The sequence below is a fragment of the Urocitellus parryii genome, chromosome 5 (assembly GCF_045843805.1).
Source record: "Urocitellus parryii isolate mUroPar1 chromosome 5, mUroPar1.hap1, whole genome shotgun sequence".
NCBI lineage: Eukaryota > Metazoa > Chordata > Mammalia > Rodentia > Sciuridae > Urocitellus > Urocitellus parryii.
Genome location: NC_135535.1, coordinates 10,097,495 through 10,125,312, shown reverse-complemented (window position 1 = coordinate 10,125,312; position 27,818 = coordinate 10,097,495). Strand labels below are relative to the sequence as shown.

At 56.6% G+C, this 27,818-nt stretch overlaps 1 protein-coding gene across 1 annotated transcript; it reads right to left on the bottom strand.

Annotated features, from left to right (window-relative positions):
• Window positions 1–88: 88 nt before the first annotated feature.
• Baiap2l2 (BAR/IMD domain containing adaptor protein 2 like 2) lies at window positions 89–27,359 on the bottom strand. The gene is made up of 14 exons (XM_026411504.2): window positions 27,280–27,359; window positions 26,181–26,256; window positions 25,229–25,315; window positions 24,776–24,837; window positions 14,208–14,279; window positions 13,941–14,057; window positions 13,254–13,400; window positions 3,090–3,242; window positions 2,665–2,803; window positions 2,344–2,569; window positions 1,302–1,415; window positions 865–1,063; window positions 391–434; window positions 89–245 (listed from the first exon to the last, which is right to left on the bottom strand). Exons 1-14 carry the CDS (start codon window positions 27,328–27,330, stop codon window positions 170–172), a joined length of 1,563 nt encoding a protein of 520 aa, XP_026267289.2. The 5' UTR covers window positions 27,331–27,359; the 3' UTR covers window positions 89–169.
• Between the last annotated feature and the right edge of the window lie 459 nt (window positions 27,360–27,818).

The window sequence follows — 27,818 nt, the reverse complement described above, 5'->3', positions numbered from 1 at the left end:
CCAGACCACAGGCCGCTGTCCTGAGCCCTCGGCTGAGGGGCGGGTGGGGAAGGCCCCTCGGGGGCAAGGCTCCAGCATCTGGGATCCACGGGGGCTGCTGCTGCCACCACCGCCACCACACAGCTCCACGCAGGTGCGCAGGCCACCTCGGGCCCCCCAGGGGCGCCCCTCAGCGGATGATGGGTGCCGAGCGGTCGTTGGTGACAGTGGGACGCAGCTTCACGGTGGCAAAGGGGTTGGTGCCCCTGTGTGGAGGGAGAGGCTACCATGAGGGTCCAGGCTCCCGGCCACCCGGGGCCAGGGAGGGTGCCCAGCTCCACCTCCGGGCCATCCTGGCCACCCCATCACCCCTCACCCCCACTTGCCCTCTGCCCCGATGGCAGGACTCACCGGGGGAAGAGCTCTGGCGGGTGCTGCTCCCAGGACATCAGTTTCTGTGGGGGAGGGAGGAGGTGGGTCAGGCCAGCCCTGGGCACCCCAGCAGGCCAAGGCCTGGACGCAGAGGCCAGACTTGGGGAGAGGAGCCCGGCATTGTGAGAGCCCTGGGCACGCAGGCGCCATCTCCTGGGACAGGCTGTCCCTCCCCTGGAAGGTCCCCTCCCTCCTCACCTGCCTGCGGTGGCCCCAGGACGGGGCCTTTCTGTCCTGGGCAGGAGAGGGGCACTTTGTCAGCGCCCTCCACCCCAGGACACCAGGCTGCATCCCTGAGACACCTGTCCCCTCCCTCCCTGAGGCTCAGGACCCTGTCCCTCCCTCCCAGCACTGAGGGGCAGCCTGGGGACAGATGGGGGCCCTGCCAGGCAGCACAGGAAGGCTTCCCTGTCCCGCCTCCTTGCCGAGGGCCGAGGACGGCTGGGGACTTACCTTGACGTCATTGACACCCCCCATGCTGCTTCGGCGGCTGCCAGGCAAGGGTGCAGGCGCAGGGCTAGGGACACGGCCTGGGGCCCCGCTTGGGGTGCGGGGTCGAGACTGGCCGTCCCAGTGCTCGGAGGACGCTGCGGGGTGGCCTGGCCGGTCCAGGAGGTCATCAAGGCTGTGGGTGCCCCGGAGCGGGTAGGACCTGGGTCCAGAGAAAGGAGGGAGAGGCGGGGTTCAGGGGTCGTCCCTGGTGTCCCCACCCCATCTGCTGGTCCCCTGAGCATCCTCCAGCTTCTTTCTCTGGACCTGGGTGAGAGGGGGTCAGCACGAGGGAGCGCCTGCAGGGAGGCAGGGGGATGGACACAATGACCTTCCCTGTGCCCAGGGTGTGGCGCTCTGCCTCCCCTTGCCGCGGCCACAGGCCCACCCCAGGAAGGTACCTGGAAGGTGGCTCGTTCGCGGGGTTCACGGAGGTCACGGGGCTCCCAGGGCTCAGGGGGCTCCCGGGCACCTGCTCCAAAGGCTTCACGTAGGCCTCGGGGAACCAGCCGCTCCTGCAGGGCAGAGGCCAGGGGCCCTGAGCAGGCCCAGGACCCCGGGACGGCTGCCCCCCAGCGCCGACCACCCCCACCCGGGCGCCCCTCTAGAGCAGCTGGCCCCGCAGGAGGGACACGGTGGCAGGTGGCAGATCACTCTTCAGAACACCCGGGAAATGTCCCCAGGAGCCAATCACAGCATGTCCCCAGGCCGAGAGGCCCCAGGCACGGATACAGCCATTGGCTAGCCTCCGCGGGTTTTCAGGGATGTGCCTAAGATGACCCCTCCTGTCACCCTCCCACAGAGGGAGCAGCCCTGGGCCAGCAGGGGAGTGTCAGGCCCGGGCAGGCCGCTCCCACGGGGCGGCTGCGGGCACTGGAGGGCGGCCTCCACCCACACTCTCAGGCGTCTGACCCCTTCTGCTCCCGTCCCTGTCACCTGCCCAGCCCCGACCTTGCACTTCACTCACATCTTGGGCCAAGGACCCACAATCCACCTGGGCGGCCTCCCTCTGGCCGCCTACTGCGCATCCACCAGAGCGCCCGCTGGCCCAGGTCCCCCCCACCCAGCAGTCCCCCACCCTCTGCCACCCACCGTCCCCCACCCATCCCTCCATCCCTCCATCCCTCCATCCCTCCAGCCCTCCAGCCCTCCGTCTGCCTGTGGCCATCCCCAGCCCCACTCATCTTCCCATGGACTGGGGCCACAGCGGCCACCAGAGCACGTGTCCACTCACTCAGGCCCTGCTCCTCCTCCATGGTGGGAGTGGGCACCGCTAGTTTGTCCTGCCACAAAGTCCCTTGGGCCGCACTGCCTGGTCCAGCAGGCCCCCAACTTCCCCTTTTCTCCTGCGGACACCTGGTCCCTCCACACTCCCTTTCTGGCGACCAACCCAGCTCTCCCCCAGGCCCCCCGCCCTGCGCGCTGCCCTCTGCTCCCACTCACGCGGAGGAGCCCTCCAGCTTGCCGTAGAGCCAGCCGTTCTGGGCCTCGGGCACTAGCACCTCCACCACGTCTCCGGCCGAGAAGCGCAGCAGCGTGTGGTTGGCGCCCTCGGAGTGGGAGACCAGGGCGCGGACTCTCTTGGCGCCCCCGCTGCTGCCGCCGCCTCCCGGGCGCTCGCCGAAAGAGTTGGAGCGCGAGCGCTGGGAGCTGCTGGTGTAGAGCGAGGCTGCGAGGCGGAGAGCGCAGCGGAGCATGAGCGGGAAGTCCTCCCAGGAGTCTGCCCTCCATCCCTCCTGCTGGAGCCCAACCCGGGGTACTCACCGGCCGACGGCGTCCGGGGCAGGGACCGGCGGTCTGGCTCCAGCTGGGACGCGGACCTCGCCTCGGCGGGCTCAGGACCGTAGGAGCCGGAGCCGTGCCGGCTGCGCGGGGAGCTGAACTCTCCCAGAGGCCTGGGGGGCTGCGGGGGAGAGGGCAGGGCGGGTGGGGCGGGCGGGGGCGGCCGCGCCCTAGTCCAGCCCCCACCCCCACCCCCAGTCCCAGACGTCGGCGTAGGGGTTCTGGGGCCGGCGGCCGGGCCACCACGGGGGCGCCGAGGCCGCGCCGGGGCGGAAGGGCGGCCCGAGGGGCGCGGCGTAGGGCGGGAGCCTGGGGGGCCGCAGGCTCCAGGCTGCGGGCCGCGGGCCCCAGGGCCCCGCCCGGAGCGGCGGGGGCGCGAAGGGTGGCGGGGGCGCCCAGGGCCTCACCATGTCCAGGCGGGTGGGCGTCAGGCGGCCCGCGGGGTAGGGCGGCCCCAGCGCGGGGCCCAGCAGGCCCGGGGAGTGGGCGCGCGACGGGCTGCGGCTGGCCTCCGCCTGCTCCTTCCACAGCAGCACGCGGCTCTGCAGCATGCCCCGGGCCTGCCGGGAGGACACGGGTCAGCCGCGTCCGGTGGCCCCCGGAGACTGGGGCTCCTGGGCGGGCCCTGAACCTCGGGATGGCCGATGTCCTCTGGGAGGAACCGGGAACCCCTGGGGGCCGCTCGGGCCGCTCACTGCCCACCCTCGCCCCCGCTTGTGTCAAGGTCCCTCCAGTCCTCCTTGAGGCGCTGCCCCTGTCGGGCCCAGCCTGTGAGCTTTGTCCTGCCGGCAGCTTCAGGGGTAGCAGAGAAGCCCAGGCCTGGCCACCAGGCGGCCCCATCCTCCTGATGACAAGATATGGGCTGAGGCACGCTCCCTCCCCAAAGCTGTGACCGAAGACCCCAGCCCAGTACCTACCCTGGAACAGTCTGGCCATGCCCAGGTAGAGTGGGGCCAGTACAGGAAGCTAAGACCTAAGCATCAGACGGTGGCGGATTTCCCAGGGCATACTTTTGTGCACCTGGATCAAGCTATATCCGAAATCTCTCTAATTAACTGACCCTTTTCATTTAAGCCACTTTGAGTGGTTTTCTGAAAGAGGCCTCTCAAACAGTTTCCAGTGTGTCCCTGTAGCTCACAGGCCACCATTTCTACCTCCCACACAGCCTCGGCTCCTGTTGAACACTTTCAAGGACAGGGAGCGCAGCAGCTGAGCGCAGTCCACACCTACAGAGTCCCTGTAAATGTTAGACTGCCGCAACTTTGATCATTTCCTGTATTTTAAGATGCTTTAACATCCTGGGGATTTGCTACTCCCGGAGAAACCAACTGTCCCAGGGGAGTGAGCCGCTTGCTGGGGACCTGCCCTTCTGTGCCAACCAGCCTGGAGGTCGGGCTGTCTCTGAGTGACCGCAGCAGCAGTGTCCAGGGGTGCCCGACATTGCCCACTCCGTTTTGTGAACTGTAGTCTGCCATGAGCTACTCCAGGCCAAGTTGAAGGCTGAGGTGGAAGACTCCACACCTTGTTTGCACAGGTCAACAATGCCACCTGCTGGCACAGAGCTGAGGCACAGCTGATACGTCATCATGCGCAGAAGAATGACCTCTGGGAGGTGACCCATCTGGGAGGCCACCACGCTGCTAAGTGAAATAAGCCAGGCCCCAGAAAGCAAAGGCTGAAGGTTCTCTCTGACGTGTGGGCCCACTCACAGGAGAGGGGGAGAACAGGAGTTCAGGGTCAGACAAAGGGGAGGGAGGGGGGGATGGGGAAGCAGGAGAAGGAGGTGGACCTGACTCTCCTGTGTTCGGGATTTGGTGGCCATGGAGCCCAGGGCCTCCCCTTGCCAGGCAAGCACTCTACTGCTGAGCTATCCTTAACCCTTTTTAAATTTTTTGTTTTGAGGCAGGATCTTGCTAAGTTGCTGAGGCTGGCCTCCAACTTGAGCGCCTCCTGTCTCAGCCTCCAAGTTGCTGGGATTACAGGTGTGCACCATCCTGCCCCCTTTATGACCAGACTTTTCAATGATTCCTTCCTTGAACCCAGCCCAGCACCACCAGGCAGCGAGGAGGAAGGCTCTGAGTGTCCCACTGGCTGGCCTGGTTGCTCAGTGGACACCCCATCGTCTCCTGCAGTGTTTAATTAGTCAAATAGCCAAAGGCAAAGCCTGGGGCCTCGCTGCACTTGTCCCAGAGGCAGGAAGCAAAGGGAGGCTCACAGTGCACAGCTCACAGGCTACCATTTCTAGATTGCCTCACACTCAGCCCACCCTGCAGATGGAACTTTAAAGGGGTTTCTGTCTGCATCTGGGGAAAACACCATGGGCACCAGGGGGTCCTGGGAGGGACGACCACAGCCCCCAGACACCACCTGGACAGCGCTCAGCTGCCCCCACCCCGGCAGGTGGCCGGACTGGAAGGACCAGAAGGACCTCTGTGTGGACCTAGAGGCCGAGGCCAGGGGCGAATCCCAGGTTCATGCGGAGAGGAAGAGCCCGCCGAGCAGGGCAAACCCTGACTCTGGACAGAGGCACAGGGACACCTGGCCACGGGGGACTCTTCCATATGGCAAAACCCACTGGGAATGTGGGAGCCGCCCGCCCAGGAGTGAGCATCCTGCTGGAGCCCCAGCTGGGCGCTGGCCTGGCAAAGCCCACTCCCCCTTCGCTGCCACGCGCAGGACACCCGTGGGGCCTCATCGCCTGCCTCGAGACTCCCTTGTGGGTCCCCCTCTAAAAATAAAGGGACTCCGGGTGCGGGCTCTCTTTTCCATCGGACCCTCAGGTCACAGGGCCGTCCCACCCTCCATACGAAAATTACGTCTGTGTCCGGCGCTTTTCCGCCGTTTTTGAGCCTAATGTCGCCGCCAGCTCTTTTGAACCCAGTTCATCTCCTCAGTGGGGGTCGCTGGGGGAAGGGAAACGGGGAGCAATGCCCGTGGACTGACAGCAAGTCATCTCCAAATGCAGCTCAGCGACACTTAGAAGTTCCTATGAGTGATAAGAAAGGATCCCGACGCACAGCAGCAAGCCCGCCTGAGACAGTGGCTGCTCACTGGCGCCTTTCCAGTGGCCAGGAGCAGACGTTTTGCTCGGAGGCCACTGTCAAGGGCACTGAAAGGTGCGATCCCAGGACAGTGTCCTCACCTGCTGTGGACACCCGAGCCAAGTCACCGTCTAAACGTCTAAACATGGACTATTGGGATGAATGAGAAGGGCACCTCACTGTGCCCAAGCACTGATACTTCAACTCTTGTTCCCACTGTGCCTTATGAATAGAGTGACAGGACCATCTGGTCCGGAGAAACCCAGATCAGAAAAGCAGCCTGAGCCCAGGTGGTCCAGGGGCTGCACTGGGCACTGGGGATCAGAAAGCTCAGTGTGTTTCTCAGCCGCCGCAGGGAGCACGGGCAGCCGCTCTGCAGCTGCTGTGTGGAGCCTGCAGGTGGAGCCAACACCGCCACCCTGTCCCCAGGCGCCTGCCACAGCCCAGGTACACCTGGCAGAACAGAGTGGAACAGGCCCAGAGAGGATTGTCCCCAGGGCATTCAAGTGGGAACAGCAAAGGGAGCCAACTCACTTCTGCTTTGCATTTGGTGGCTCACGTGACCAGCTGAGGGGGTCGAGGATCTGAACAGGTGGGGTGAACACACTGGGGGAATCCACCCCGGAAGTCTGTGTTCCTGGGCACCAGAGGGGTCTACTGTCCCACCAGAAGACTCCTAGGGAGGCTCCTGAGAGCCACACTCCCAGCACAGACCTGCAGGCCCTGGGATGTTGATCTAATCTCTCCTGAGTAGATGCCACCAGCAGAGCCCTGAGGCCTGGTCAGACTCCAGTGCCACCCACCTGAACTCCACTCATGGAACTGCGGCAGCTCCACCCTGGGAGGGCACCCATGTGGTCGGCAAACCCCAGCTGACAGCCCTCCCATCCCATCCTACCTCACACGGGGGAAGGGAAGCTGAGAGTAACTCCAGGCTGCTTCACCTGTAGGCCAGGCAACCAGCAGCTCAGAGAGCAGCGCAAAAAGGGGAGGGGTCCGCACCCCCACCTGGATGCTCTCTCTGTGCAGTGCTCACAAAGAAACAGAGTCGGGCATAGACGGCGACCACCTATGGTCCTGTCAACTATTGCCACCTCAATGGAGACGAGCTCTTCATTTGTCATTAATATTCTATCCTCTGAACATTCAGAGTATTAAACATATAAGTAACCGTGATCAGAACATACGGAACTCTAGGGCAGTATCCGAGTGAGGAGGGTTGTGAGAGGTGGGTGAAGGGAGCCGATGACCTCTTCAGGGAAATAATACAGAAGAATGTCCAAACCTTGAGAATGAGATAGACAACCAGAGTCAGGAATCATTCAGAACCCCAAATAGACAAGACCGAAAGAGAACCTCTCCTCAGCACATTATAGGTAAAAGGCCTGATGTACTGAGAGAATTTTAAAAGCCTCAAGAGAAAAACATCAGGTCACATTTAAAGGCAAACCAATCAGAATTACTTCTGATTTTTCAGTACAAACTCTTAAGAGCCAAAGGGCTTGGAAAGATGTGTTCCAAGTCCTAAAAGAAAATACTGTCAACCCATATTGCTATATCAGCAAAGCTATCCTTCAGAATTGAAAAAGAAATCAAAACCTTCCACGATAAGCAGAAGCTAAAAGAATTCATGACTTCTAACCCTACACTACAGAGCGTACTTAAGAAACACTCCACACAGAAGAAATAAAAAAACAAACCTCAGAGAGCACAAATGAACAAATATCATTTGAGAATTATCCTGGCAAATGAGAAACAGACCAAATTAAACAATATAAATAAATCAAAATGGCAGGGATTAATAAATCTCTCTATAATAGCATCAAAGACATAGGCTGCCGGATACAGGGGTGCACACCTGTAATTCCAGTGGCTCCAGAGGCTGAGGCAGGAGGATCGTGAGTTCAAAGCCAGCCTCAGCAAAAGCAAGGGGCTAAGCAACTCAGTGAGACCCTGTCTCTACATAAAATATAAAACAGGGCTGGGGATGTGGCTCAGTGTAGTTCAAGCCCCAGTACCTGCCTCCCAAAAATGACAGAGGCTGGCAGAATAGATTTTTTTAAAAAAGTCTAACTAAATGTTGTTTGCAAGAGACACACCTCACAGACCAAGAGAGCCTCAGCTGAAAGCGAAAGGATGGAAATTGACATCCCACACAAATGGATCCTGAAAACAAGCAGAAGTAGCTACACGCATATCTGACAAAGCAGATTTCACACCAAAATTAATCAGAAAAGACAAAGAAGGTCAACAAGAAGATATAAAAAAATATTTACACCCCAAACGTGGGTGCAGCTAATTCCATAAAAGTGACACTACTTAAATTGAAGATTCAGACAGACCCACTACCATAATCCTGGCAATTTTAATACACCTCTCGCACCATTAGACAGGTCACCCAGACACAAACTCAGTAAAGACTCTTTGAACCTGAAAAATATTATAAATCAAATGGACTTAACAGACATCTATAGAATATTTCTTCCAATAACAGCAGAATATACTTTCTTCTCAGAAGCTCCTGGAACATTCTCCAAAATAGACCCTACTTTAGGCCACAAAGCAACTCTTAGCACGTACAGAAAGTTGCTGTAATTTCTTGTATCTTATCAGATCATAATGGAATGAAATTTAAAAATTAAAAAAAAAACAAAGAAAATATGTAAACACCTGGAGATTGACCAATACACTTTTGAATGATAAATGGGTGATAGAAGAAAGCAGGAGAGAAATTTAAAAATTCTTAGACTCAAATGAGATAGTGACCCGACACACCAGAGTCCCTGGGACACTAGGAAGTTAGTTTTAAGAGGAGGTTTATAGCTATGAGAGCCTACATAAGAAAATAGGAAAAGTCCCAAATAAACAACCCATTGGTGCACATAAAGTACCTTGAAAAAGAAGAACAAACCAATTCCAAAACCAGCAGAAGAAAGGAAATGATTAAGATCAGAGCCAAAATCAGTGCACTTGAGAATGAAAAAACCATACAAAGGATCAATGAAACAAAGAGTTGTTTCTTTAAAATGATAAAACAAGGTTGATTAGCCCTAAGCCACACTAACCAGAAGAAAAGGAGACCCGAATTAATAAAATTAGAGATAAAAAAGAAGAAATCACCACAGACGTCACAGAAATCCAGCAGATCATCAGGAACGGTTTTGAAAATTTCTATTCTAATAAATTGGAAAATCTAGAAGAAATAGATACATTTTTAGATAAACATAATATGCCAAAATTAAATTAAGAGGACACAGAAAACCTCAACAGACCAATAACTTGTAATAAGACAGTAGCAGTAATAAAAGAAAAACCCAGGACCAGATGGATTCTCGTCTGAATTCTACCAGACCTTTCAGGAAGAACCAATATTGCAGCCTTGGTAATCCAAGGAGTCTGGGCTGGAGGATTACAGGTTAGAGGCCAGCCTCAGCAACTTAGCAAGGCCTTAAGCAACTTAGTAAGACCCTGTCTCAAAATTTTAAAAAAATAAAAATAAAAAAGGATTGGGATGTGGCTCAGTGGTTAAGTCCCCTCGGTTCAATCCCCAGTACCAAAAAAACCAAACAACAACAACAACAACAACAAAACAAACAAACTAACTAACAAACAAAAAATGTCAGTATTCCTCAAATTATTTCATGAATAGCAAGGGATGGAGCACTTCCAAATTCATTCTACAAAGCCAGTATTCCACTCATACCAAAACCAAGGAAAGAAAACTACAAACCAGTATCCCTGGTGAACTTCGATGCAAAAATACTTAATAGAATATTAGTAAATTGTGTTCAACAACATATTAAGATTATACATCACAACCAAGATGGTTTTATTCCAGAGATGCAGGGATGGCTGAACATATGCAAATCCATAAATATGATCCATCATCTCAATATAATCAAGGATACAAATCTCTTAGTAATCTCAATAGATGCAGAGCAGACCTTTGATAAAATTCAGCACCCATTCATGATAAAAAAACATGGAAGAAACTAGGAAGGAAGGAGCCTACCTCAACATCATACAGGTGTGCATAACCCAAGCCAACCTCATGGGGAAACACCGAAAACATTTTCCTTAAAACCAGAACAAGAATGTCCACTCTCGCCATTCTTCTTTAATACAAGCGCTAGAAATTCCATCCAGAGCAATTAGGCAAGAGAAGGAAATAAAAGGGATAAAAACAGGAAAGGAAAGAGTTAGATCATCACTGTTTGCAGATAAGATCCTGTACTTAGAAGATTAAAAAAGAAAAACACCAAACTTTGACAAAGTAGCAAGTTACAAAATCTGCAAACAAAAATTAACAGCTTTCCTATGTCCCAACAAAGAATCAGCTGGAAAAGAAATCAGGAAAACCACTCCATTCCCTATAGCCTCGAAAACAAAAACAAAACCTTAGGAATAAATCAGACCAAAGATGAAAACCTCTACAATGTACACTATGGAATATTGAAGAACGAAATTGAAGAAGACCTCAGCAGATGGAGACTTCTCATGTTCATGGAGAAACAGAATTAATAGTTAAAATGACTATCTACCAAAAGCAATATACAGATTCAGTGCAATCACCATCAAAATACCAGTGACATTCTTCACAGAACTAGCAAAAAGAAAAAACAATTAATTTTGAAAATTAAAAGACCCAAAATAGCCAAAGGAGTTTTAAACCAAAGAGCAAAACCGGAGGCGTCACAATACATCGGCTTCAAATCATACTACAGAGTTACAGTAACGAAAACTGCACGGTGCTGGCTTAAAGACAGACTCGCGGACCGATGGTCCAGGATAAGAGACAATCACACACATCTACAGTCACCTGATCCTTGACAAAGGTGACAACAACATACATTGGAGAAAAGCAGCCTTTGTAGCAACTGGCTATCCATAGGTAGAAGAATGAAACTTCACCCTTATCTCTCACCCTCCACGAAAAGCAACTCAAAATGGATGGAAGACCTCGGAAATAGAGTAGAAACCATGCAACTCCTGGAAGAAGTCGTAGGGTCCACACTCCAGCATCTAGGCACAGGCAATGACTTTCTCAATGGGATCCTTAAAGCTCAGGAAATAATGCTAAGAGTTAACAAACGAGAAGGCGTCCAATTAAAAGGCTTCTGCACAGCAAAGGAAACAGGAATGTGCAGAGAGAACCCACAGAATGGGAGAAGATCTTTGCCTGCTGCTCTTTGGACAGAGGATTAGTATTTAGAATTTATAAAGAGCTCAAAAAACTTTACACCAAAAACCAAATAGCCCAGTTATCACGTGGGCAAATGAATGAAACAGATACTTCTCAAAAGAAGAAATACGAATGGCCACAAACATGAAAAAATGTCCAACGTCATTAGCAACTAGAGAAACGCAGATCAAAATACACTGAGATCTCATCTCTCAGCAGTCAGAAGGGCAGTCCTCGAGAAAACAACAGTAGGTGCTGGAGAAGATGCGGGCAGAGAAGGACACTTGGAAACTCTTCATGAGGTCGTCGGTTTGTGTGACCACTATGGAAATCAGTGTGGAGCTCCTCAAAAGGCCAAGCATGCAACACCAGTGACCAGCTAGACCACGTCTTGGTATTTGCCCTGAAGAGTGAGTCTCTTACTCGAGTGACAACCGCAAACCCACGTTCATAGCAGCAGAACTCACAAGAGCCAAATGGCGGAGCCAGCCCAGGTGTCCATCGGGAATGAGTTGATGAAGAAAACGTGGCGTTTACACACAGTGGAGTTCATTCAGCCGTCAGGACAATGAACTCTCATCATTTGCAGGAAAATGGATGAACTAGAGACCATTGTGTCACGGGAAATAAGCCACACTCAGAAGGTCAAGGGTGATTTGTTTTCTCTTATTTGGGGAAACTAGAGAGGAACGAGGGAAAGAGAGGTGGGTGTGGGGTGGGGACCTCATGACAATTCAAGGGAGATCAACAGAGGAAAGAGACGGGTGGGGAGCAGGAGGAGGGGGGAGGTGCTGGGGAGGGGCGGTGGCCAGATTATACTGTGCCACCACGTGTTGTGTGCACGTATGCACGTGTCATTGTCACAACAGACCCCACCGTGACATACAACTATAACGCATCAACTAAAAAATGCGGGCGTGAGTGCTAGCCACAGAGGACACACTCGCTAGGTGGCTTTTGTGTGAAATGTCGACAGTGACAACAGGTGCATCTTCTGAGGCAGAGAGGAGGTCAGCAGTGGTGCTGGGGCTTTCAGGGTGAGGGAGGTTCTGATGGACCCTTTCCGAGGGTGAGCGCTAGTGTGTGCTGTGGCTTGGGCACAGTTGAGGGGGTTCCCAAGGGCCATGTGCTGGCAGTTTGGTCCCCAGAGTGGCGATGCTTAGAGAGGTCTGTGGAGGGGACAGGTGAAGGGCACCACCTTCTGTGGTGACTCAGAGTGCACGGTCAGCCCTGCCCTTGGCCACAGCGAGTGGCCATTTCCCTCCTGCAGCTCCAGCACATCACAACCCAGCCAAGGGCCTCGCAGAAGCAAAATCACAAATAGAGGGATAGATAGGGGACACATGGTGACACAGACACAGCAACAAGCAAAGATGGGTGGACAGAGTGAAACAAAATCCATTTCTGCACCAGGTACGGTGACACACGCCTGCAATCCCGGTGGCTGGGGAGGCTGAGACAGGAGGATCTTGGGTTCAAAGCCAGCCTCAGCAATGGCGAGGCGCTAGGGTCAGTGAGACCCTGTCTCTAAATAAAATACTAAATAGGGCTCCATGGTTGTGTGTCACCAGCCATCCCTGGGATGTGTGTGGGTCACTGTGCATCGAAGCCTAGTGTCTGGGAATGACCAGACTCTAGACTATCTCTGGTGACTATCCCCAGCCAATTGCCCAGAGACGTTGTGGCTCTCTGTCCCGCTCTGCGGAGCCCCACACAGCACCTGAGATGGGTGTGACCTGCCCAGATGCCAATCAACCTGCTGACTCAAGACGTCAGGAAGCAAGACTCCGCCCTTGATGTGCCCCTTAAATAAACGACGGAGCTGTCTTCCTTGTTCAGTTCCAGCCCCCAGGTGGGCTAGTTATCAGGGCTCTGCTATTTGTAAATATATTTCTGACTATTTGTGTTTTGTTCTTCACTATTATTTATGACTTTAAGTTTCCAGGTGGCTTACACCCTCCTTGGCAGGAAGAAGAACCCCCCAATGAGATGCTGATCTTAGCCCCCTGTTAGTCGAGTGCCCCTGAGTTCAATCCCTGGTACAAAAAAAAAAAAGCCAATTTCTGGTGGGGCATAATGGCCCATGCCTATAATCCCAGCAACTTGGAGGCTGAGATAGGAGGATCAGAAGTTCGAGGCCAGCCTCAGCAGCTTAGGAAACCGTGACTCAGAAAGTGGAGAGAGGGGAGGGGGAAGGCGGGGGGGTGTGGCTCAGTGGTCAAGCACCTGCAGCGTCCATCCCTGGCACCATATTTTTAAAAAATCAATTTCTGCCCAGATGAAGGAAGGAGGGAGGAGGACTCCTGTGTGTAGCCACCTGGGGCGCAGCCCCCCCCCACCGCACTCACCCGGCCAAAGAACTGCAGGAAGGTGTTGGAGAGCAGCAGGTGCTTCTCGGCCAGGAAGCGGTAGCGCCGCTTCTCCTCGAGCTCCGCAGCGCGCTGGCTCTCGGCCACGAAGGCCTGCATCTGCGCGTGCAGCCGGCTCACGCTCTCCTGCGGGAGGCTCTGGTTGTGGGTCCTGACTTAGCCGCTTCTTCCTGGCACCCCCCCCCAGCCGGTCCCAGCTCCCGGGCCTGCCCCGTGGGCATCCTCAGTGTCCCCCTGGCGGGGTGCCTGAGCCATCACCCTGCCCCTGGCACGGGGCACAGGCCTGAGCAGAGCGGCCCCAGGAGGTTGGGTAATGAGGATGTGCTGGCCCAGATCACCAAGGCCCGACTTGGGAGGGGAGACGCTCAGAGGGAGACGGGCTCACTTAGAGGGGCAGGAGAGGAGGTGGAGAGGCGGGGGCTAATCCTGGCCAGGGCAGGGCCCTCTGGCTGGGCAGGAGGAGGGGTGCTGGGGTTCCAGGAGGGACCCGGGACAGGCCAGGAGGCCCCCGGGCAGGCGGGGTGCCGAGGGTGGCCCTGGTCTCCAGCAGCGCCCGGGCCACGGGAGCTGGCCGACCTCTCCAGCTGTGCTGGCCTCGTGGGGCTGGTGCTGGGCGGGGGCTTAGGGGGTGCTGGGGGCTCCCCTGAGACTGGACCCAGCGCTCACCTTCATCTCCCGGGTGTTCTTGTCCCTGTTGCGCTCCATGCGCCACAGCTCAGACATGCACTTCTCCAGGTTGGAGGCTCGGTGGCGGTACTCCATCTCGTAGTGCTGCCGGCTGTCCTGGGGAGGGTGGAGAGGCAGGGGTCCAAGTGCCCAGGACACCCATCCCAGGGCTGGGAATGTGTCTAACCTGGGCCTGGTCAATGCTAGGTGCTGGGGGAGGTGGCCTGCTGTGGGGAGCTGGGCGCCGGGTGGGGAGGGCAGACTCACCTTGATGAACTGCATGTCCAGCTTGGTGTTCTTCTCCATGTGCTGCAGCAGGTCTCCATGGAATGTCTGCACCTGTGTGGAGTGCAGGGTGGGGCTGATCAGGGCGGCCCTTCTGTTCCCAGGCCCCAGCACCCCCCGGCATTCTCTGCTGCAGTATGCTGCCCACTATACTCCCGACACACCAGGCACCTGCCCACCGGTCAGAGAAGTGGGGATGAGAAGCTCACTTAGCTGGGGGCAGCTCATGTGGTTCAGCAGGTAATCACCAGCTCACCACACAGCCTTGATCAACGCGTCCAAGTTTTCTGGTTCCTGGGTTAGTCTTAGTCGGTGCTTTGCTCAGTTTCCTACCAGTCCCCAAGTGCCAGCTTCCCTGCCCTCTGCTGAGACTTCCTGCTTCCCCAGCAGCAGCCACGGCCCCTCCCCTGCCCTCATGTGCTCTGGACATCTGTTCATCGATGGCTCCCTCCTGCAGCCACGTGGCACAGTGTGTCCCTGGCCACGTTCAAGCCCCTTGGAGCTGCTGTGGCATAAGCCAAGTCCTGCCCACCTCTGTCCTCAGCACCATGGGCAGAGCCTGGCCCAGCAAAGGGGCCCAGAACTGCTGGGGCCTTGGGGGGGTGGCAGCTGGGGGATTCTCTTAACAAGCAGGAAGTGGGTGTCTGACCACCTGGGGAGGCGGTGGTGGGCGGCAGGGCTCAGGACAGCAGTTTGGGCAAGTGGCCACCCTCTCTGAGCCTCGTTTCCCATCTATTACAGGACCTGATGAGCTTTGGTGCTGTGGGCTGGGTGGTCTCCTCCATGACTCAGGTACCCTCCACCCAGCCGCCTGCCCTTGGGCACAAGCTACACAGGGGACACAGGAGCTACCCCCTCGCTCCAGCCCACCCACCCCTGCTCACCCTTTCCCCACGGGAGCCTGACCGCCACCCTGGGTCCGCCTGCTTGGCACAGGTGCTCTGTCCCCAGGGACAGGGGTGCTACGCCAAAAAGCAAGGCTGGCAGTGCCCCCGGTGTGCGGGAAAGCCAGTGTGCTGTAGCATTTCTAAAGTTAAAGTTTCCTCCCGTGGTTGTGTCCAAATCCAGGGAAGTGCTGGTCTGCTGGGGAGCTGAGGGCCCCTTCCCCCTGCTGGCTAAGCCCTAAAACCCTGAGCCATCACTGCCAGTGAGTGTTGGGGACAGAGGTGCTAAGAATGGAGCCTGCCAGGTGTGCGTCCTGGGAAGCACCGAAGGGGGACGCGGGCAGGACTACAGACACGACGGGAGGCCTCCACAGGCTGGGCTCCAGGAGAAGGGGGTCTCCCCATCCTGTGCCGGTGTGGAGCTGGGGGCTGCCTCCTTGCGGGCCCCATGCCTCCTGGCCTGCGTCCCTCCAAGGGCCGTCCAGGATCCCTGCTCAGACTCCACAGGCGGGATCCTGAGATCCTCAGCCCCTGCACGATGGCCCAACCTAACCCACAGGGCTCATGGGACATGTGGGGCTGGGACGGGGGCTCCAACCCAGGCCCCTGCGGAGCCAGAGCTCTGATAAAGACCCGGAACCACAGAGAGGCCGCCTGGATTCCTGCTGGAGCCCAGGAGACAAAATGGACAGAGTGGACACGCCAGGGAAGGCCTAATCATGGCAGGGCTGGCCCGCAGGCACCTCGCAGGAGGAAGCAGAACCCAGCAGGGGGGTCACTGGGGGACAGCAGGAGGGCACAACCTGGCAGGCCCAGGAGGCCCTCCCCAGGAGGCCCGGGCGCAGGAGCACTTTCCAAATGTCCTTAAAACGCAGCCTCCAGAGCTCTGGGGATTCAGAGCGGCAGGAAACCAGGACTCATTCCTTTCCTGTCCCCTTGACCGTGTCCCCATGCCCAGGACAGTCGCTTATGCAGATGCCACTTCCATGCCGGGCAGCACGGATCCTCTGCTTCCTGTCGCCTGGGATCTGAGGTGCGTGGAAGTGACCTGAGAGCAGCGCAGGCCGCGGCCATTCTTGCTGTGCGGCTGTGATGGACAGTGGGGCAGAGACACAGCGCCGGGCGCGGGCTCGCGGGAGTCTTCCTCAAGCTCCTGAGGAAGTGGGCCTCCCGAGAGGTTGAGTTCTTGCTGTGGGCACCGGAGGACTGTGGGTAAGCAGCAGGTGGCTTTGGACACAAGGAAGTCACCAACTCCAGGGCCGGCTGAGGACCTCCCTCTGCACACCACACTTGGGCCACACACTTCAGAGGAGGGTTCTGAAAGCTTCTGGACACAGAAGCGCAGGAAGCTGAGAGCAGTCCCAGTGGTGAGACACGCATCGTAAGGTCAGTGGCGTGTCCTCCCAGCCCCCAGGAGTCCTCTTCAGTCCTTTCTCAGGAAAGAATGGCCTCCACCGGCCAACCCCCAGCTCTCCTCCCGCCTCCTCCTGAGCTCCCTCAGCTCAGCCTGTTGCCCCTCCGGCCCCCACGTGGCTAGGTGACTGCTGGGCCTCAGTGACTGTCCTGTCATCGCCCTCTCCCATGGCTGACCTTCGCTCTGCCTGGAAACACCTCCCTCCACTTCTTCTGGCCCTCGCCAGTCTTCCTCCTGTCTCCCTGGCTGCTCCTCCTCTGTCCTGTGCTAAGTCCCCTGTCCCCTGGTCCCTAAGGCTGGCTTGCTCCAGGGTACAGGCCTTGGGCACCTTTCCTTGTCCTGCTCCGCCCTTGGTGAGCTTGCTCAGCCCTGAGCCGATGGCCCCAGGTGCACAGCACCCCCGCGCCCCGCAGGCTCGGCCCGACCACGGAAAACCCCATGTCCCTCAACAGCTCTTCTGGAAACGGCACGGCTGAGGGCCAGCCCTCTCGCTGGTCAGGCTCAGACCTCGGCACTGTCCTTGACTTTTCTCTTTCCTTCACGCCTGGTATTGGAGCTTCAGAAAATGCTCTTGGCACTACCTTCCCTCCGATGTCCCCCACACCAGTCCCGTGGCGGCCACCCCTTCCCGGCCACCTCAGCCCTCCCCAGGAGGCACTGGCCTCCTCTCTGGCCTTCCTGCTCCTGCTTTTGCTTCCCCTGGGCCTTTACTCTACGACAGGATCAGCGTCATCCCACTAAAACAGAAGTCTAGTAAAATAAGATGGCAAGGCCATTTACGACGACTTCAACAAACACCAAACACCTAGGAGCAAGTCCATCAGAAGACGAGCAAGCCTGCTGTGCTGGGGAGGCAGAACAGGGCCAGAAAAACAAGTAGATAAGTAAATAAACGGAAGATATCCCATATTCATGATCCGAAGATGCGACATTAAGACGACCCCTGAGTGACAGATCGATACAATCCTTCAAAACTCCAGCAAGCTGGCCAGGCACCGTGGCCCACGCCTGTCATCCCAGCGGCTCAGGAGGCTGAGACAGAGGATCACAAGTTCCAAGCCAGCCTCAGCAAAAGTGAGGCGCTGAGCAACTCAGTGAGACCCTGGGCTGGGGATGTGGCCCAGTGGTTGAGTGTCGCTGAGTTCAGTCCCTGGTACCTCCCACACACACACGCACAAATCCCAGCAAGCTTTACTGGAAGAAGTGGACAAGTTGATTCCATAATTTATATGGAAAGACGAAGGATGTTGAAGGGAGAAAACAATGTTGAAAAACAACAAAGGAGTTCTTAGACTACTTGATTTCAATAAAAAGAAGTCCCTGCCCCCAGGATCAGGTGAGGAACGCTCTCTGCACACCTTACCCTGGGCCGCACTTTAAGAGAGGGTCCTGGAAGCCATTATAAAGCTACAGCAGCTGACACAGGGCGGCGCTGGGGGCAGGAGACAAATAAGTTCATGGAATGGGGTCGGGTCCAGGAACAGACCCACACACAGAGGACAAGTCAGTATTTTAATACCTCCCCCATGACAGATTTCTTGGCTGGTACGTAAACGTGGACTATTTACAAAAATTAAGAATTCATGCTCATCAAAGATGGAAAGTATTAAGAAAAATGAACAGAGAAACAGGTGACAGACTGGGAAAGTTCCCCCATCCAGGCTGCGGAGGGAGGAATCATCTCTTGATTAAATAAAGAACTCCTGAAAGTCAACAAGAAGACCAACCCCATAAAAAATGGGCGAAGCCCTAAACAAACTCCCGTGGAAGAAGGTGTACAAATGTCTAATCGGCCCCATAAACGTTGTTACAAAGCAGGGCCATGCGGAGCTGCCATTCCCCATGCACCAGAAGACCCAGAGAAAAAGACGGTCCCCAACAGCCGCCGGGGTGAGAGCAGCAGCCACCATCGTTCACAGCCGTGAGAGTGGGGGACAGTCCCAGGCCGCGGGGAGCTCGGGCAGCACCTTGTGCCACTAAGGACACACCATGCCATGACCCACGCCGTCCCCTCCCGGCTCTGTAGCCAGCTCCACCCACAGGAAGACTTGCCCAAGAAAGTTAGTATCAGCCCATAATAGCCTTCCACTGGAAATAACCCAAGTGACCGTCATCGCAGGAACCAGTAAACAAATGGCAGCATGCTCATACCAAAGAGGACCGAGCAGTGAAACAGGACAGATGTCCGCAGCCCAACCACACGAGCTGGCCTCGCAGGTCTGTGCCGGGAGAGGAGCCGGACACAGGAGAAAACAAAGCACTTGATTCTGCTCCTGTGACGTTCTGGAACAGGCAGAATTAACCTCGAGGGACAGAAGTTAGAACATGGTGGTCCCTGGGGGGGGGGGGGCGGGTGACTGATGACAGGGACACAGGGACTTTCTGGGCTGATGGAAATGTCCTGGACCTCGTTCAGCATGAGGTTCTGTGGCCCATTCGGCTGTTAACTCGAAACTCAGCACTTACCAGCTGGGCTTGTAGTGCACGGGAACTTCACCACGAGAATCCAAGTCAGCCCGGGGCTAGGAGGGGAGGGACGAGGGAGGGCGGTTCTTAAGACAGAGGGAGAGGCTGAAGTGTGAACCCCAAACTCGGGACAGCCTTCAGAACCAAAGTCGGCGACAACACAGGGGCTCTTTCCTACCCACACTTTGGCTTTCCATAGTTTCAGATGCCCTCAGACAACTGAGGTCTGGAAATACTAAGTGGAAATTTCCCGAAATAAATGATTCACAAATTTTAAATGACTTTTGCTTTAGTATATAATTATAATTGTTCTGCATATATATATATTTTTTGTTTGCTTCCTTTCTGAGACGGGATCTTGCTCAATGGCCCAGCCTGACCTTGGACTTGACCACTGGGGTTGCAGGTGTGGGCCCGGACCCAGCACTTCTCTGCTGTCATTAGTTATTGCTGATAATCTTTACTGCACCTAATCTATAAGTCAGACCTTATCGCAGGTGCGTGATCCCGGGGAAAACAGGGTCTGGGTGAGGCCAGTGCTCCCTATAGCTTCTGGCCCCCTCGGGGTTCTCAACACACACCCCCCGGAAGGGAAGGGGACCCCCTATGTCCTGCAGCCCCCAGATACAAGCACTGTCCGCCGTGAGATCAGTGGGGGCCAGCACAGGGAGCAGGAGGCCTGGAGGTGAATGGGTGTCCAGGGTCCTGGGCGCAGGAGCACCGCACACAGGCCACTCTGAACAGCAGCCGAAACCCGGAGGGGGGCCTGCTAGTCCCGAAGGGCCAGTGCGGGGTCCCTCATAGAGGCCCCAGGGCTGGAGCAGCTGGGGGTCCAGGAGCTCTTGAAAGTGATCAGCCAGCTCCATCCCAGGACGGGGGAAAGGACACAGACACCCTTAAGGGACAGAGAAAGCCACAAAAGCATGGGAGGGATCAGAACCAGGAGGCTGCAGAAAGGCTTCCCACAAGGGAGCTGCCATGTTTTAGGAAAATATAACAATAGGGAGAGTCTTGCTACGGTGAGAAACTGCCCCACTGCGCCTCCTCCCAAATTTCAGAGCGAAACTCATTTCCCATCATAAAGAGCAACAAACGACCTGTGAAGTAAAATCCAGTCGACAGTCACTAAGAGAGAAAACAGAACCCAGGACAGAGTCACATTCCACAGACACAGAAGCACACCAGAAAGATCAGCAAAACAGAAGGAAAACACAAGCTGCAGTTTTAAAGACACTAAGAAAGCCAGTGTGGTGGCGCACGCCTGTAATCCCAAAGACTTGGGAGGCTGAGGCAGGAGGATCTCAAGTTTGAGGCCAGCCTCGGCAATTTAGTGAGATTGTATCTTAAAAAAAAAAAAGAAAGAAAAATGCTGGGGATGTAGCTCAGTGGTAAAATGCCCCGACTTCAATCCCTACTACAAAATAATTTTTTAAAAATTTATTTTAATTGAAAAAAGGACTGGCAATGTAGTTCAGCGGTAGAGCCCTTGCCTGGCATGCTCAAAGCCCTGGGTTTGATCTCTGGCACCAAATAAATAAATAAACGACCATTAAGAAGCAGATACGAGACAGAAATGGGTGACAATTCAGGACAGAAAGAGAAATTTAAAAAGTAAAACGTCAGCTCAGTAATGAAGATCAGACTATAAGGAGCATGAGAGTGAATAAACTACCACGCCTTACGAGAGATGTAAAGGAAAAAGGAGGAAAGGGAAATTTTAAACAAAAAAGCAATGAAGCAACATGTCCACAGGTTTTGGGTGGGTAATGAAATGCTTCAAAATTAGAGAGAAGATGGTCGCCTAAGACTACTCATATACTCAAAAGTTCTGAATTTATAGTATGTGATTATATCTCAATAAAACCAATACCTGCAAATACCTGTGGCTACAGATCCGTGTTCACAGTGAGGTCCTAGCTCCAGGCACTAAACCATAGTGTCTGGCAGCAGAACAAAATAGAAATAAAGAAAAAAAGTGAAAAACAGATCCCAGAGGAAGAGACAGATGTTGAAGGTAGGCCGTGGAGACCTACATAAGGACAATAGGTGTCCCTAGCAGAAAAGTAAAGAAAGGGAACCAAAGTCTAAAAATGTAATTCAAGGTGGGGCTGGGGCTGGGGCTCAGCGTAGAGCGTTTGCCTGTCACATGGGGGCCCCTCAGCACCACATAAAGATAAATAAAATAAAGGTGTTGACAACTACAACTAAAATTTATATATAAAAGGTATTGTATCCATTTCCCGCTAAAACGTTTTTTAAAAAAAGAGATTAAAAAAAATGTTATTCAAGGGCCGGGGATGCAGCTCAGCACAGAGCACTTTGCCTGGCGTGCCCAAGGCCCTGGGCTCCATCCTCAGCAAAGACAAATGAATGAATACGCTGTAGTGCTGAGGCTGGACTGGAAGGATCGTGGTTATTTGAAGTATTTTAACTTTTTTCCTTTTTTGTACCAGAGATTGAACCCAAGGGCACTTAACCTCTGAGTCAAATCCCCAGCCCTTTTTTACATTTTATTTGGAGATAGGGTCTAGCTAAGTTGCACAGGGCCTCACTCCATTGTGGAGGCTGGCTTTGAACTTGCAATCCTCCTGCCTCAGCCTCCAAGCCCCTGGGATTGCAGGTGTGCGCCATCCCGCCTGGCTATTTAATCCTGTGTGTCTCTAGAGAGCTCTCTCTGTGTAGGGGTGCACAGGGACAGCTGTGTGTTAGTGAGATGCAGGTACGGACGTGTGTGAGGAGGTGTCTACACGTGCACAGTGCAGGCCGCTGGGAGAGCTGGAAGCACAGGTCAGCGAAGGCTCCTTGAACCAGACTGTGGTCTCAAAATACCACTGGCCAATAAAACCCAAGACACTAGGCTTGTGGAGAAGGTCAGATCCCCGTTTAAAGCAGCAGAGGAGCTAAAGAGGCCAGGGCTCCTTGTCTTGCAGGCTAGCAGAAAAGCTGTCAAAGCCCCTGGAGTCCTTCCAAAGTGGAAGGACCAGGCAGACAGAGGAGGCCACCACAGGCCAGAGACGCACACTTTCACGTCCCTGCAGATAACGGTAGCAAAGGACCGAAGCACATCTAATGGGCTCAGATCTACATACAAGATTTAAGCCCGGACTGGACCCCAGGGCCTCGTGCGAGCTGGGCACGTGCTCCGTCCTGAGCTACACCCCAGCTCTGATGCTGGTGGAAAATCACATGCGTCCCCGCAGGGCAGGGGACAGGAAGCAAATTCACTCCTGAGGACTGATGAGTTAAAGGGAAGGACTGAGCCTTTCTCCGGCTTCTCCCAGGTGAACTGTGCGGCTGGGGGCAAAGAGCAGGCGGGGCAGCCCTGTCCTCAGGTGTTCTGGCTCCCTGTGCTCTGGGCACAGCGCCGTGACTGGATGTACAAATGGCCTAGACACACTGCCGTCCCTCGGTCTTGCCAATGTGCTGGGACAGAGGAGGCCGAGCCAGCCTGGGCAGGACGGGCACCCGCTTAGCTTCACGGGGAACCTAGGATCTGCCCAGGTCTCCCACAGACAGAGAAGGGAAAAGAAATGGAGGCAGGGGACCAGCAGGTTAGGAGGAACCCCAGGCTATTTTCTGTAAGAGTGAAGCCTCTTTCCCGTGTCACGGGATGTCCATGCAGGGGACAAACAGGAAGGAGCAAAGCGGGTGTCAGCTCAGGCCAGAGGCCCCTTCTGGGGACGGGGAGGAGGAAGGGTCCAGGAGGCTGGCCTCCTCCCACCCCTGGGAGCGGCCTCCGTGCTGGCTGGCCTCACCAGCTCTGGTTTGTTCCATGGGAGGCCCTGTATCTGGTTTTTAGTTTGCAATTTTTAAAAGTCGGAAACAAAACAACAACAACAACAAAACCACTCGAAGCCAGCCCCTCACACACCCGAGCCAGGTCCTGTCCCTTCTCGCTCAGAATCCACCCGTGGTGGCATTTTCGTAGAGAGGACAGCTATCAGTGGCCTGGTGCCGGCCCGTCACCCCCCATGGCCCGCGCTGCCCACTGCAGCTGTGGAACTCTCCACGGCGTCCCCTCGGCTCGCCAGCTCCCCCGGCCACCTCCTGGTACACCCCCTCACCACCTGCAGGCCTCTCTCAGCGTCCCCTTTCTGTCATGTTTTCCTTGAGCGCCTGCCAAAAATGGCCCCAGACACGGCTACGGGCCCTCTCTCGTCCACAGCAGGTTGGCACCCAAGGCGTCCACCCAGCCGCAGCCCGGCCTGTCTGCCCCTCGGTGGGGACAGGGCTTTCTGCTGCTGGGCCTCTGGTGCCCAATCAGTGCCTGGCACTGAGCTCCAGGTGGAGGCAACGGTGACACTGTCCTACCTGGCACAGCCCTGGCTGGGGGCCTGCCCAGTGTCACAGCCAAGACACCGTGCCTGGGGAGGGCAGCCCCCCTTACAGAGCAGGCCTGGGAGAGCTCACCCCTGGCCAGCACAGGTGTACCACAAGTGGCTTGGAGAGCCGCTGAACACAGGACAGGAAGCCGCAGGCTTCATAACCAATGCCCGCCCCGAGGGGCCGGGGGCTTAGAGCCAACCCCAGTGTCCAGGGAGGGCTGAGCCCTGGGCCCGGGGCGGTGTGCTCCTCTGTGGATGTGATACACACGTTTTGCTGGTAAAATTGGTCTCTGCACCAAACAGATGGTATCTTACAAAGAGCACCCTGATTTCCACGGACCCCCTCACCCCGTCTGGGGACAGTCGATTGAGTTTCCTTCTGAGCCCCACATCACCTCACCCTCAGGCCCACCCTCTCCCCACTCTGCCAGCCTCTGGGCTCTGCCTTACTTCCGCCCGGAGCTGGGTCCTTCCGGAAGGCTCTCTGCTCCCCTCCACCTAGCCAAGCACCTTCCACACTCCGTGAAGCCCTGCTGGGACCCCCAGATCCTGGAGCTACAGGGAAAAGAAGACCCCCCAGCCCCTGCTCAGCACCCCGTGTCCAGGCGAGCTGAATCCCGCTGCTGGTCATTCAGCTGAGGCTCGGCAGGGCGTGGGGTCAGGGGGTCACGGGGGTTCACACTTACTAACTCATTCCATCCACCTGGGAGCCCTACAAGGCAGGTAAACTGAGGCACGGTCAGCGACTGGTGGTGCTGGACTCTGAGCCCAGTGTTTGGGCTGCGGCGCTCCCTTTCCTAACTGCCACGTGCCAAGAGCAGTTAGAGGCACCTGTGGGGTCAGCAGGGGGGTGGCTACAGCTGTTGGGGGTCAGGGGAGGGGTCATGGAGGCAGGGACACCCTGCTGGGCAGTGGGGAGGGGCTGGCCACTCTAGGCTGGGATACCAGCAGGACAGCGGCCCAGTGCAGAAGGCTAGCTCTTCCAGGTGGCTGGGCTGTCACTGGGGGTCTGGGCTGCTGGGTCAGGGGAGCCCATGCTGAGTCCTGTGGGTGGCCGGGCATGGAAGGGTTCTACCCCTGAGTGAGGTGGTCCGATCAGGGTGCTGCTCCCTGAGAGGTGGCGTGAGGAGGAAGGGGCGGGCGGGACCGGTGCACCCGGCAGTGGTCCCTTCTCTTCCTAGCTCCCCCTCTCTCTGGGGGAATAGCGATGACTGGATCTCTGAGAATCAGTCTCCTCTTCTGTGAAATGGGGATGGAAATGGCCCAGGCCTTCTGGTGGCCCAATCCAGCCATCGCAGGACATGTGCCCGCAGAACCTGGCCAGGGCAGCTGCTGGGAAGAGTGGCCTTTGTCGCATCGCTCAGAGCCAGGTGGGGGCAGGAGGTCCTACCTGACAAGGCTCTGGGGGTGGAAGCACAGCCCACTTCTTGAGTGACCCCAGGCCTGGCGACCGATACTCACCACCACCTCCAGGTCTGAGTTCAAGTGCCGCTGGGTGTCCGACATCTGCACCAAGATCTCCCCTAGGGGCAGGAGGGGCTGTGGCTTTAGTGTGGGGGAGCCTGCCCCGCCTGCCCTCTTCCCACAGCCGAGGCTGGATTTGGGGACCAAAGTCCAGGGATTTCCCAGGTGGCTCTTGGGACTCTGCCACCCTTGTCCCAGCCCTGCGGCAGCCCTGCAAGGAACAGGGAGGAGCTGGGGCTCCAAATCAGCATCTGGGCTCAGAGCTGCAGGCTGGGCGGGCCCTGGGGGGGACTCCTGGAAGGGCCAGCGGGCAAGAGGACCCCACTGGGCCCAGAGTGTGGGGCCTGGGCTTGCGGGGGCATCAGTAACCCAGTGGGAGGCCCGGACAAGAGCTGAGAGGAGTGACCCCCAGGCCCAAGAAATGGGGTGCAGTGGAGGGTAGTGCCTCACCCAGAATCTGCGAGGTGGAGCTCTGCAAGGCCTGCTCCCCAATCTTCTGGATGGCCCTGAAGTACACCTCAGCTGCGTCGGACAGGGCTACGGGAGAGAGGGGACGTCCAGCCCAGCCCCAGCCTGGCCTCCGTCCCCACCTTCTGGGTCTCCCGCTTTGGTCAGAAGAGTGTGCGTGGAGGGGACCTTCTGGGATCTGGAGTGTGTGTGGGTGAGGGGAGGAGTGCCCTGGGCAGAGTGTGGCATTGACCAGGGGCAACAGAGCGGGCTCTACTCCAGCCTGGCCCTGAGCAGGATGCCCCACTGTGTCCGTTGCAGGTGGGGTGCAGCCTCTGTGTGTGCCCGTGACGAGGGTGTGCACAGGTGTGTGGAGAGGCTCGGGGCAGGGCTTGGCCTGGGGTGGGGCAGGGCTTGGCATGGGAGTGGGAGAGCAGGATTCGATTCTGTGGTCCCATGAGGCAGGGCAAGTGGTGGCCTCAGCTTCTACCTTGTTGGGTGCTGAGAGATGGGAGTGGCCACATGGGGCCGGTGAGGGTGACTGTCCACACAGGGGTGCTGCAGTGTGCCTGCAAGGGTGGCCAGCTTTGGTGTGAGGCTGGGTGCAGAGGTGGCACTGGGTCTGGGAGTGGGTTTTGTAGGTGGCATACAGGTGACACAGCAATGAATGTCAGGGTGTGCACTTGACTCTGAGGGACCCGCAGGGCCTGGTGCTCACTCCCGAGGGCATCACAGGGCACAGGGGGTGTGGACTGGAATCGAGGGGCAGAGACTGCACAGGAAGGGCTGAGCATGGCCTCTCTGGCTGCAGCAGAGCAGGTGAGGCGCGTGGGGCTGAGGCTGAGCCCCACGTCTTGTGTGGGCTGCAGAGAACATGGGCTGGAGCTCAGGGGACTGAAGCAGGTGGGCGAGGCCGAGTGGCGGGGAGCCTGGGCACCTGAGACAGGGCACTCACCGTGAAAGGCCCGTAGGTAGTTGTTGCCCAGGTACACCAGGTTCTCCAGGGCAGGGTTGAACTGCTCCATGATGCTCTGGACCCAAGGGCAAGGGAGGCAGGGCACGGAGATGAAGACAGGGTCAAGGAGCAGGGGCACTGGCCCTGCTGAGAAGCCTCCAGCCTCCGGGAGCCGCCCGGAAAACTGGGGTGACTCACGACCCGGCTCTCAGCTGCAGGTCCCTCAGAGGCCACTTGGGGAGGCCCATTTTAGGTCAAGGTCCCCTCACAGCCAGCTCCTGCCCTCACACCTGCCCCAGCTCCTGGGATAGCCTACTTCAAAGATTCTCCTCCTCCCTGGGCTGAGCCTGTCCATTGGCAATGGCCCTGTCCGCGTCCAGGTCTCACAGGGCTGAACAGATGGGGCTGCTGAAAGCCGCCTCAGGGGTGGGGGTCAATCTTGCCCTTCTCAAAGAGACCCCTGGGAGCAAGTTTACGGCTGAATCACTGTGGGTCACTGTGTGCTGCACTTTGTGATAGTCCAAGCCTTGGCCTTGGCCTTGGACTTGTGTCTTGATTCAAATCCCTTCTATTGTGACCTTGAACAAGCTGTTTAACCTCTGTGGTCTCCGTTTTCTTATCTATCAGACGAGGTGGTTATTTCCTATTTCACAGGTAGGGTGATGTGAGGCTTACATGTAAAAGGGCCCTGCGTACAGCAGGAGCTCAATAAGGGCCTATGGTGACTGTGGCAACCTCCGGAGATGAAATAGTTCTGACTGAGATGCTTAGAAATGGGAGAGACAGAGACAGAGAGCCCCCATTCCCCATGCTGGGCCAGCTCCCCCCATCGGGACTCCCATCTCGGCTCAGCTCTTCAGCCCTCTGTGTGCAGCTACAGCCCGCCGGGCCTGGGCCCCATCCTCCTTGTTGAGAGCAGGCGCAGTTGGGGTCCTGTTGGGTGGTGTGGCTGATGGCTCCAGGAATGCCCATTCCCTTGCCCACTGCTTGCCCAGCCTGGCCCAGACCCTCCTTCCCAGAGCACCTGCAGCCTGAGGCTGCCCCCTGCTCCTGGAGCAGGCCTGTCCTCCACACCTGGCCCGGGCTGCCACATGCTCACCTTGTAGATGGCCATGGTGGACCTGTAGAACTGGTCCATCTCGGGTGCCATTAGGTAGCTGTGCCGGTGCTGAGCAGGAGGCGGGGAGCACTGAGGGTCGGTGTCTACAGGCACCCGGGGTTCAGTGGGCAGCGAGGAGGCTGCAGAGTGCGGCCTGCAGATGGAGGCCTCCCTCAGAGGAGGAGGCCGCTTAATTATTCACCAGCCGGGACGTCAATGCGATCTGGGGTGTAACCAGATCCGGCGGGGAAGGCATCCTGTGACGCCGGTGGGTTCATGTGACCTGCCCTTCAATTATTTACCCCAATGAGGGAAGGCCAGTGGGCATGCGTGCACGGGCCACTCTTCCCAGTCACCTCCTCCTCCAGGACCCCTGGCCCTGGAGAAACCCTGTCCTGCCACCCACCTCCCCAGGGCCCTGCCTGACGCACTCCTCTGGGCCTCCTGGGAACGCCTGGCAGGAGGCCAGCTCGCAGGTGAACCATCACTGTCCTCGGACCTTGTCTCTGCTCTGAGCCCCTCAGAGCTGCCCCTCGAGG

Excerpts from the sequence above, each read along its gene's own strand:
- Baiap2l2 (XM_026411504.2), bottom strand. The coding sequence starts at position 27,330 with ATGGCACCCGAGATGGACCAGTTCTACAGGTCCACCATGGCCATCTAC. Across the intron at positions 25,316-26,180 it reads CTACCTACGGGCCTTTCACG|CCCTGTCCGACGCAGCTGAG; the intron begins GTGAGTGCCCTG and ends TCTCTCCCGTAG. Across the intron at positions 435-864 it reads GGGGTGTCAATGACGTCAAG|AAACTGATGTCCTGGGAGCA; the intron begins GTAAGTCCCCAG and ends CCTCCCCCACAG.